Raw genomic sequence first — 12,141 nt, forward strand, 5'->3', positions numbered from 1 at the left:
TGCGCAGTCTCTACTGCCTCTGCGTGGGTTCCTCTGGCTCTGCATCTGCCTCTTCTGCGCTGATCTCCTGTCTCTCTGTTCCGTACTTGTTGCCTCGTGACTGCTCTCCATACCACTGGTTCAATTTCTCAGCAAACCTCGCTCCAGAAATTGAACTAACTGGTCTCCCTCAGTGTGTTCTCCAAGTGTCCCTCAAGCCTCCTCTTATACTTTTTCTGTTGACATCTCAACGGCCGAGATTAAGTCCCTAATCAACGTCTAAGATTAGATCTGGCTTGATCCATGTTTTTTGGACCATTCTAACACAGATTCATATTAATACACGTTAATATTTTATTTTCCCTAAGTTTAGACTTAGGGACTCCATTAAAAATATTACTTATTTTCATATTTCCTGATATGTTTAGAATTTTCCCAAACCCTTTCTGGGTATTGGAGATCTCATGTGCCCCAACCTCTCCACGAAATTTCGTGGCTAGAGCACATCCGATGCTACCCCAAATCAACACTCCCTCTTAGCAAGGACTGTGCTCCAGCAATACTTTTCACTGAGTATTACTCTGATCATCCGACATCGGTACCTGTGCTGATGCTAGGCCTCCCTGCCCAACATCATCTGCATCATTGCATCCTGCACTGTCGCCCATGGTTTTGCCACTGCCACTGCTGCATTTGTATGACAACTCCCTTTGCATCCGTGCTGCTGCTGGTCCTTTCTCCTAGCACTGCATCCGCGCTGCACCTTCCTCTGCATCTGTGCTACTGTTGGTCCTCTCTCCCAACACTGCATCTGCACTGCAACTCCGTCTGCATCTGTGCTACTTTTGGTCCTTTCTCCCAACACTGCATCTGCACTGCAAATCCCTCTTCATTCGTGCTGCTAACACACTACTTCTGAAAGGGGTTCTTTACCATCCCCATCTTTCCCTTGAAGTAGTCAAATTTTGACTTTCCAAGGGCCTTGGTGAGGATATCTACCACTTGTTCCCCTGTAGGAGTGTAGCTCAACTGTACAGCTCCACGGTGGACACAATCTCTGACAAAGTGACACAGGATATCAATATGCTTTGAGCTATCATGAAATACTGGATTCTCAGAGAGTTTGATGCAACTCTGATTATCACATATGATCCTGGTTGCCTCCATATTTCTTCTGAGTAGGTTTACCAACAGTTTTCTAAGCCATATGGTCTCACACGAAGCTGTGCTTGCTGCCATATTTTCCGCCTCAAACGAGCTCAGAGCCACAGACTTCTGTTTCCTACTGCACTGGGAGGTTATTCCTGATCCAATGTTGAAACAGTACCCAGAGGTACTTTTCCGATCCATTGAACTTCTTGCCCAATTTGCATTACTAAATCCACGCAACCTGATATCCTTCCCCTTGTTGTATAAGAGCCCATAATTAATTGTTCCCTGTAAATACCTGAGAACGTGCTTGGCTGCTGCTCAGTGAACCCTCTTTGGTTGCACCATGAACTGACTGTGGGTGTTGACAGTGTAGCAAATATCTGCCCTGGTATTGACTAGATACATCAGGGACCCTATGAGTTGTCGGTATAGGGTGGGATCGACATCCTTGTCTTCTGATGCATCAATCTTCTTCTAGTTGGTGATCATTGGCGTAGCCATAGGTCTACAGTCTCCCATCTCGAACCTTTTCATAATTTCTGTAGCATACCTTCCTTGCCCAAGGAAGATTTCTCCTTTCTATTGCCAAAATTCCAACCCTAAAAAATAGTGAATTCGTCCCAGATCCTTCATATCGAACTCTGTCGCTAGATTCTTCTTGCTGTCTTTAACGAGTCATGATGATCTTGTCAGGAAGAGATCATCCACATATAATACTAAGATAAGTGGCTCGCTCTTTATGACCAGATAGTAGAGATTCAGATTTGTGTCACTCTTGACAAACCCCATCTTCTGCAAGTAGCCATCTATTCGAACATACCACGCTCTTGGTGCCTGCTTCAGCCCATACAAGGCTTTCTTCAGTCTGCATACATGAGACTTCTTCTCATGAGTTTCAAAGCCCTTTGGTTGTTCAATGTATACTTCTTCTTCTATTACCCCATTTAGAAATGCGATCTTGACATCCATCTGATGGATCTCCCATCCGAACTGGGCTGCAAGAGATATCACGGTCCTAATGGATGTATACCTGGCTATCAGGGCGAAGGTTTCCTCATAGTCAATTCCCTCCTTTTGAGCATACCCCTTAGCCAGAAACCTGGCCTTGTATTTTTCAATAGTGCTGTTCGCAACATATTTGATCTTGTAGATCCATCTTGAACCTACCACAGATTTGTCTTGAGGCCTTGACACCACCTCCCAGACATCGTTTACCATTATGGAGTTATACTCCTGCACCATCGCATCTAGCCAGACCTGATGCTGAGTTGCCTCCTTGAAGCTGGCAGGCTCTCTATCCTGAGCTACTAACGCCTAATACTTATCTGGCTGTTTTCGCTCCCTTTCACTGTTCCTTGGCTATCCAATGAAGTTCTCTGCATCACGCAGAATCTGACGAAGTTCCATGCTGGTCCTTCCTCTGCCAACAGGTGCTTCTGTTTGCTCCTCTTCCTCATCCTGAGAATCTTCCTCATCTGAGGAAGGATTCTTCACTTCCATTGGTTGAAGAGGCATGACCAACGGATCCTCTTTCGACTGCTCCTTGGAAGGCATTTCGCGAGATTTTCTAAAAGCTCTGTCCTCCATGAAATTTACATCTTGTCGTACTATTACCTTCTTGCTTCCTGGAAGATAGATCCTGTATGCCTTAGCGTTCTCGCTATATCCTGCCAAATACCCCTTTTTTGTAGTTTGATCCAGCTTCTTCCTCTTTTCTTTGGATATGCGACAATATGCCAAACTCCCAAATATCTTGAAATGACTGACTTTAGGTGTCTTTCCAGTGAAGACTTTCTCTGGAGTAATCTTGCCCAATGCCTGATGAGGGGTCCTGTTCTGAACGTAGAGGAGTAGTCTTGCCCAATGCTTGATGAGGAGTCATGTTGCATGCTTCTGCCAACAAGGATTTTGGCATATCCTGATCATATAGCATGGCCCTAGTTGTTTCTACAATAGTCCTATTTTTTTCCTTTCTGCCACCCCATTCTACTCTGGATTGTAGGGAGCCGTCCACTCTCTTCTGATGCCCTCTTTAGCACAAAAATTAGTGAAGTACTTATTGACATATTCTCCAGCATTATCTGAGCGCAAGACTTTTATTTTCTTACGTGTCAGATTGTCCACTAGAGCCTTGAAATCCTTGAATCGATAGAAAACCTCATCCTTGGTTTTCAAAAAATAGATCCAAGTTTTCCTCTAGTGGTCATGAATGAAAGTAAGGAAATACTTGGCACCGCTGAGAGCTTTGACGGACATAGGTTCGTAGATATCTGGGTGTATCAATCCTAGTACACTCTTGGCCCTATGGTTGCTCCTAGGAAATGTTGCCTTGGCATACTTTCTTAGAGCGCATCCCTTGCATACATCATCTTGTTCTGTACTTAGATCCGAAACTCCTGTTACAGTGCTCCTGAGAATTCTCAGAGCTCCATGGTGCAAGTGACCTATCCTTTTATGGCGTAGTTCGTTCAAGTGTTTGCCCCCATGACTGCCTATTAGTGCCATTGGAGATTCTAGTTGTAATCTGTACAACCGATTACTTTTGATCCCGATTTGCACTTTCTTTTTCCAGCTCGGGTGTTTGACGTATACCTTTTCCTTGATGAAGTAGACGTGATAGCCCTTGCCTTGTAGTTGCGACATGGAAAGTAAGTTCATCCCTAATCCTGGCACATGCAGCACATTTGTGGCACAGAACCGCTCTCCTGATTCTGTCTGGAAAACTATGGTACCCTTTCCTACCGGAGTACACTTTGCCTTGTTCCCCATGGTGATCTAAAAGTTCATCTTCTCTTCTCGATATTCTGAGAAACACTCCCTGATTCCCGTCATATGCCACGAGGCTCCACTGTCTATATACCATACTTCTAATGATGCAACACTAGTCATGCACGCCACTTCTTCTTCCAACCTAGGAGCCAACATAGAGAAATCGAAATCTCTCTCTTGTGCAAGCTTCTGAACGTCTACGTGTGTCCCCTGAGGTGGATGCCTCTGCATCGTGGTCTCGACCCATAACTGATTTTCCCTTTCTGTCTCTGATTACTTGCTCTGATACCATGTCAAAATTCTATCACTGCAGCAACTGCTTTACGTTTCCTTCTTATTTCATCATAAGTTATTCTTGAAATTACTTCAACAAACATTAAAATAAATACTGCTACAAATATGACATTGTAATACAGAAACAAAGATATGCACACATTGACATAGTTATTTTGGACTAATGTCCCCAGAAAAACGCAATGTGGGAAAACCGTTGTAGCAAGGGAGGATTTTATTATTCAGCAATTTTCTTGTACAATAGGGTGCCAAACTGGCTTACCCATAGATAGACAAACTCCAGCACTTTCCTAAACCCAACGTAGGCTCTATTGACCTCTGCTACAACCTGAAACCCTCTGTGGCAGCCTATTGAGGCTTTGCGCAACCTCTCTGGGCTTTGGTGTCACTCTTGCAGCCTCTGCGTGGATGACGCAGGTCCTTCTAGCTCTACGTAGTCTCTGCTGCCTCTGCGTGGCTTCCTCTGGTTTTTCATTTGCCTCTTCTATGTTGATCTCCCGTCTCTCTATTTTGTACTTGTTACCTCCTGACTGCTCTCCAGACCACTGGTTCAATTTCTTAGCAAACCCCGCTCTAGAAATTGAACTGACTGGTCTCCCTCAGTGTGTTCTCCAAGTGCCCCTCAAGCCTCCTCTTATACTTTTTTCTGTTGAGATCTCAAGGCTCAGATTAAGTCCCTAATCAACGGCTAAGATTAGATCTGGCTTGATCCATGTCTTTTGGACCATTCTAACACAGATTCATATTAATACACATTAATATTTTATTTTCCCTAAGTTTAGACTTAGGGACTCCATTAAAAATATTAACTATTTTAATATTTCCTGAACTATTTAGAATCTCCCAAAACCCTTCTGGGTATTGGAGATCTCATGTGCCCCAACCTCTCCACCAAATTTCGTGGCTAGAGCACATCCGATGCTACCCCAAATCAACACAAGAAAATTGTTATTGAGAAAATACATCAACTATTTTCCTGACACTGGCAAAGCTCCAGGAATATTTTATCTTAAATTATGCTAATCAAATCATCCCAAAGAATCCCCATGGTTTCCTCTTCGTCAATTCACATTGCCTCTAGCATCTTGCATTGGCAACCTGGCAACTCGCACTGGTCATCTATTAATTCGCACAGTCTCTTGGAAAATTTGCACAACCCTCTAGAAACTCAATTTGTGTCTTGGAAAACTCTATTTTCCCCCTTGGCAATTCGCACTGGCCACTGGAAGACTTGCACTGCTTCCCAGATATTATATCAGGCTCTACTCTTGCGAATTTTCTTACCAACTCGGCCTTCTCCTAAAGCTTACAACCTCACTGGTAAAATTCAACCACCTACAGAAAATAACTGATAGCAAAGAACTCCGGAAAATCTTCTCCCGATTACTGTTGTTTAAAGTTGAAACCCTTCTAGTGTCTCATTGAAAATAACCCACTTGATGTGTCTCCAATGTTGCGGATCGATTTCCCTTATAATCTTTCATTCATAGATGAATTACTACGATTAGAAGTTCACTTGATCCAATCGATTGCTAAGATCACCTTAGAAACTTTCCATAAGCTTCGAGAGGTAAATCAATCTTATCCCAACTAATGCCAATTAATTCTCAATTTTCCCTGAGTTTAGACTTAAGAAATATTTTAAAAATCACTAATTGACATAATTAATATATTTTCCCTAGGTGAAACTTCTGAAAAATTACATGGGCTTGGAGATAATTAAATCCTTTGTGTTCCTAGCCTTAATGACACCTCTCAAGACTAGAACATCTGTCCGAGGCTCCGAGCTACAATATTTAACACTCCATCTTAGCAAGGAAGGTGTTTTGCAGAACACCCAACTTAACCCTTAAGAAAACAAACTTTGCTTTATTCAAGGCCTTCGTTAGAATGTCTGCCACCTACCGATTTGTAGGCAGATACTGTAGTCGAGTTGACCCATGTTGTACACAATTTGTGATGAAAAGGTATCTGATGTCAATGTGTTTTGACCTATCACAAAATACTAGATTCTTAGATAGCTTGACACAACTTTGATTATCACATTGGATAATGGTCAACTCCATCCTCTGATCAAACAGTGCCACTAGCAGCTACCAAAGCCATTTGGCCTCACATGTAGCCATGCTTGCTGCCATGTACTCTGCTTCTGCAGAGCTAAATGCAACTGACTTCTACTTCCTGCTCTACCAAGAGACTATTGCTGATCCAATGCTGAAGCAACACCCTGAAGTGCTTTCCCTGTCCATTGCATTTCTCTCCCAGTCTGTATCAGTATATCCCATCAACTTGACACCATCACCCTGAGTATATCTCAACCCATAGTCAACTATACCTCATAGATATCTCAACACATGCTTTGCCACTCTTCAATGCACCCTCTTTGGTTCCGCCATGAACTGACTAAGAGTGTTGACTACAAAGCAAATCTCTGGCCTTGTGTTGACCATATACATGAGAGAGCTAATAAGCTGTAGATAAAGGGGGGGTCCGCTACTTCTTGCTGCGATGCATCAATCTTCTTCAACTTGTTTATAATATGTGTAGACATGGGTTTACAGTATAGCATATTGGATTTCTTCAAGATGTCCATAGTATATCTACCTTGAGCAAGGAAGATTTCCCCATTAGTCTTCCACACCTTTGGACCTAGAAAATAGTGCATCAACCCTAGGTCCTTCATCTCGAACTTTGAAACTAAGTCCCTCTTGACGTCTTCTATGAGACTTGGTGACCCAGTGAAAAATAGATCATCCACATACAAAACAAGAATGATTGGTTCACCTCCAACCATAAGATAGTAGAGGTTCGAATTTGCCTCACTCTTAATCAAACCCATCTCTAGCAAGTAGCTGGAAATCTGACCATACCATGCTCTTGGAGCTTGCTTGAGTCCGTATTGTGCTCTCTTCAACTTGCATACATGAGTTTCCCTCCCATACATATCAAATCCCTTTGGCTATTCAATGTAAGCCTCCTCTTCTATGACTCCATTCAAGAATGCTGTCTTGACATCCATCTGATGGATCTGCCATCCCATCTGTGCTGCAAGTGAGATCACAACCTTAGTGGAAGTACACGTTGGCCATGGGAGCAAACATTTCCTCAAAATCTATTCCCTCTTTCTGGGAAAACCCCTTGGCCATGAACCTTGCCTTGAACTTTTCTATGCTGCCATCTGTAGCGTGCTTGATCTTATAGACCCATCGGTAACCAACAATTGCGCTATCCAATGGTCTAGGCACCACCTCCCAACCATCGTTTTGGATGGAGTTGTCCTTCGCCTCAACATCTTGCCGCACCTAGTGTTGTGCAACCTCTTCATCGCTGGAAAGCTCACAACCATTAAGCTCACTCACAAACACCTTATACTCGAAATATTTCTTTGGTAGTCTCCTTTCCTTGGTGCTCAATCTAGGGGCTCCAACAAACTCTTGCACATCTCTTAATGTTTGAAGCACATTGAGATTCCTTCTCCCACTTGTTGTGGGTGGAGCTTCAAGCTCCTTATCTTGCAGCTGCTCCACATTCTGTGAAATCTCCTACACACCTGTACCTGTTCATGTTGATCTGGACTTATCTAGGATCTTTTAAAGTGACCTGGCTTGTAAAAATGTTCTAGTGTGAATGATAAAAATTAAACTAGAAAAATAATTAAATCAGTGGTCGTCGAACCTCAATCCAGCTGAAGCCATTTATGAAATCCTCGAAAAATAAACCCCAATAAATCTGAAGAGATTTGGCTGTGCGAAAACCTTTGATTTCTCCTTTGAAACCATTTCGCTTAGATAACCAATAACCTCAGCGCTTTAGTGCTCTGATACCATGTGAAATTTCTGGCTACCCAGAAGGTGCTATTAACCTAGTTAATTATTTCCTATTACTTGTTCACGACTTATTATTTTTTCTACTAAAAGTAATGAATAAGAAACATGAATAACACCATTCAGAAAATAAATTACACGAGAAACCAATCACACAATTTACACAAGTATGATTGGACAAATGTCCCTAGAAAAACCCTAATGTGCGGAAACAAGTTTTCAGATCTGAGGGTTTATATTATTATCTTTAGTAAAAACTGCTTTTGAGAAAATACATCAACTGTTTTCTTGACACAACCAAAGCTTCGACAATATTTTATCTTCACTTCTGCTAATCAAATCAACTTGAATAAATATCACAACTTCCTCTTTTGCAATTTGCATTGCCTCAAACAACTCTCACTGGCAACCTGGAAACTCCCAATGGTCTTTCGGTGATTCACATTGTCTTTTGGAAAATTCACACCACCCTTTGGAAACTTGATTTGCCCCTTTGAAAACTCGACTTGACCTCCTGAGAATTCGCACCACCTCTGGAAAACTTGCACTGGCCACTGGAAGACTCACATTGCATCCCGGAAATAATCTTGGCCTCTACTCCTATGAATTTACTGAGCAACTCGGCCTCTTGAAGCTCACGACCTCACTGGAAAAAAACTCAGCTTCTTGCAGAAAATAACCAATAGAAAAAATCTTCGGAAAATCTTCTTCCAATCACTACTGCTAAAACCCTCCTCGTGTCTCACTGAAAATCACCCACTCAATGTGTCTCCAAAGATGCCCTTTGAATCCCTTTATAATTTCTCAATCATAGATGAATGACCACGATTAGAAGTTCACTTGATCCAATCGATGGCTAAGATCATCTTAGAAACTTTCCATAAGCTTCTAGAGGTAAATTGATCTTATCTTGATTAATGTCAATAATTATCCACTTTCCCTAAGTTTAGACTTGGAAAATATTTAAAAAATCACTAGTTGACGTAATTAAGATTTGTCCCTAGGTGAAACCTAGGAAAAATTATATGGGCTTGTAGATAATTAGATCCTCTGTGTTCCTAGCCTCAATGACATCTCTCAAGGCTAGAACACTTGTCTAAGCTACACTATTTAACATCCCTTTCCAAGAAGATCAAATTAATTGTTCATTTTCATTTGGAAAGGAAAGCAACATCAAAAGGTGAAATGAATAATTAATTTAAAATGGGTTATAAAGGGAAAATCCATGGTTTTTTCATGGCCCATGGTATTACCCATGGTATTTCAGCGACACATGGTATTTGGAGGGGAAAAGTTATAAAAAGAAAGAGAAGAGTCCATTCAGGGTATGATTGAGTGTTGATATTTTGATAATTATTCCAAGAGCTTTAATAGTTTATGGTGTGAGTGAGAAACCCTTGGTATTTCTTGGTTTCGGTGTTGAAATATATACCCTAGCTGGTGGCGGTCAGTTTCGGTGGTTGTCTAGCTGATAGGTTTCGGTGGTTGTCCAACAAGGAGCTACTTATCCATCCAGTGAGAGGGCTGAATTGCATATATCATGGTGGACCGAATTGTTGTTTTGCAGGGGCTGAAATTACATTGAAAGAGCGAGTTATCATAAGTTCAGGGAAAGCATTTTCAGGCTTATTTCACTAGGTTGCATCTCAAGAAATTAATTTAAAATCCCTCAGAATCCATTAATAAAAATTGCTGGAGCAACAACATTTTATTTAATTTTTGGGTTTTTACATTGCAAACTTTTATTTAATTTGCTGGTACTTTCTGTGGCGTGAAATTGTGCAAATTTATGCAGTCTTTGGAATAGAAATGCATGGTTTAATTTTTTTGGAGCGATTCCTGTAATGTTAAGTGAAAATAATACCAAGGGATATTATAAAATACTCTGCCTAGATTAAGAATGAGGCTGCTATAAGTTAGGGTTTGGATGATATGTGATGAAAGGGTATTCAATGTCTTATAGTAGCCCTAGAAAAGATCTTAAAGTGATATTCAACAACAAAGGATTAAATATCTTCCAGTAGATACTAGGATTAGTCTAGGGAATTTATTTCTATGGCTATTAGGTACGCATAAGCAACAAAAAGGTGACATCAGCCTTAGATAGGAGGTATCAACCATGCACTATGCCTTTTCACAATTTATAAGTGGAACTCCTAATCTATGAGCCTCAAACATTCACGCAAAATTCACTTTTATGCATAAATCTTCCCTAGAAATCCTAGCATCTAGTGAAAATGTGTAGGAGAAGGAAGAGGAAGATGAAATTTTATAAAACATGTGGATGATTAATACACTAATGATCAATGCACTATGCTACTAGGGTTTAATGGAGTCATTTAGGGTTAAACTTCAAGGGAGAAACCTTGATGGAGCAAGGGGGGATGTCTAGGGCATCCACTTTTAAAACCATAGCTATTATTCTTGTGAGGGGAGTAATTAAATATAGGGGCTGCACATTCAATGTTTCCCTATAGGCCTTAGGGAGAACAATTTTACATGCAATAATGTAATGAGATTCTAACAATAATTAAGCATTTAGTCATGGTATAAAGAGAAATCCTACTTTAAACATTCGACATGCATAATATCTATGATAAAACATTAAACTTACAAAATTCTCCACATAAGACACTTCTTTCAATCCGAAAATAACGTTTCAATGCAAAAACCATATCCACAATAAAGTCGTGCCACCAAAAGATCACATTGTGCCCACAGTAGCGAAAAAGAGTAGGTCACACTCTCTTAGACAGGAAGAGAATGTCATGTGTGATGAAATGAAAATGAGTGGAGTCACTATGAGTGGTTAACTACATCTCAGAGCCTTACTAAGCTAAGGTAATACCATATGTAATTAATATTGTGGATCATATTTTGAGTGCTAGTTAAAAGTAAGCCGAGTGTGTTTCTTTTTCAATATTTGTTTGTCTTAGTATATAATTTCTGGGTGCAGGTTAAAGTTGCAGTTCAATATATGCGAAAGGTGATCCAGAAGAAGGCGCATTTTGATATCATGGATCTTGATGTTGTTAAGGTTGTTGTTTATTTGCACGTTCCCATTATCCTCTTGTTTGGTAAACTGTTGTTGTTGACATATGGCTATTTTTATGTTGGATTAATCTTCTAAAACACGAATATCCAAGTCACTTACTTATGAAAAGCTATTGGTATGTTTTGTGGCAGTAGCTCTTTAAAATTTGATAATTGTGTATAACTAATTGATGAAAAGCTTGTCTGTAGGGGGTTTATTAAATGTTTTGTTAGCTGTGAATTTCAAATCTGTTTTGTTTAGTAATGATGTTAGCTGAAACTTATGTTGATAGTCAGTAGAATGAAGTAAACATTCACTGAAGGTTTTTGGTTCTAGAACTCTTTACAGTAATACAGATATAAGACTTAAATTGAAGTTGGACAGTGATAGGTTAGGTCTTCTTAGACATTGTCGGCATAGTTGCATATCTGGTATTGGCTAAAAATTACTAAGCTCTTTGTGCTTAGAAGTATTTATGCATGTAACAACGTCTTCCTATTTGGAAAGATTGGCTTTGACACTGAGCTGTAGAAAAAAATGTACAATATGCATTGTTTCCAAAGTGCATATTTCAGCTAATAATCTATGTGTACAATTGTCGTGGACTATCAATCTCTAGGAAAATTGCCATATAAAACTCGGTATGCACTTTTATTCTAAGGTCTTCCCCTGTGCGGCATATTATATTTCACAATCGAAAGTGAGATAAATGTTTCACTTATTAGACATGAATGTTATATTTGGAAGATTTCATGCTTAGTATTGCGTATTAAATGGGTTTTGGGATGGTTGTGTACTACTACTGTGGTTACCCAGAGCTTTTAGCGATCCGCAAGTTGTCTGGAGATATCTCTTTGATCATGGTTTTCATTCGTTGGTCTTGATGTGATCTCATTTATCAATCATTACATGCATTTTTAATGTGCGTAGCTTGTTTAAGGTGGCCTGATGCTTCTGCTTATGCTTCTTGCATATCCATTTTTCCTACCGTGATTCTGTGACTATTGAGATTAGGATGTCGGGGACTTCACATAATATTAGTAAGAAATATGAATATGTGCTTGCATGAAAGGTGTCTACTAGTGAATA

At 40.3% G+C, this 12,141-nt stretch overlaps 1 protein-coding gene across 4 annotated transcripts in view; it reads left to right on the forward strand.

The window, feature by feature from the left end:
• LOC149230853 (uncharacterized) overlaps window positions 1-12,141 on the forward strand; it is a 404,135-nt gene that overhangs the window by 222,258 nt on the left and 169,736 nt on the right. For all 4 annotated transcript variants that reach the window (XM_089379080.1, XM_089379081.1, XM_089379082.1 and 1 more), the window contains one exon: window positions 10,975-11,055. In XM_089379080.1, the coding sequence (XP_089235206.1) occupies window positions 10,975-11,055 (81 nt within the window). The remainder of the gene's footprint in view (window positions 1-10,974; window positions 11,056-12,141) is intronic.

The sequence above is a fragment of the Pinus tabuliformis genome, chromosome J, assembly GCF_031772625.1.
Source record: "Pinus tabuliformis cultivar Carrire ecotype Pingquan chromosome J, CPIR1, whole genome shotgun sequence".
NCBI lineage: Eukaryota > Viridiplantae > Streptophyta > Pinopsida > Pinales > Pinaceae > Pinus > Pinus tabuliformis.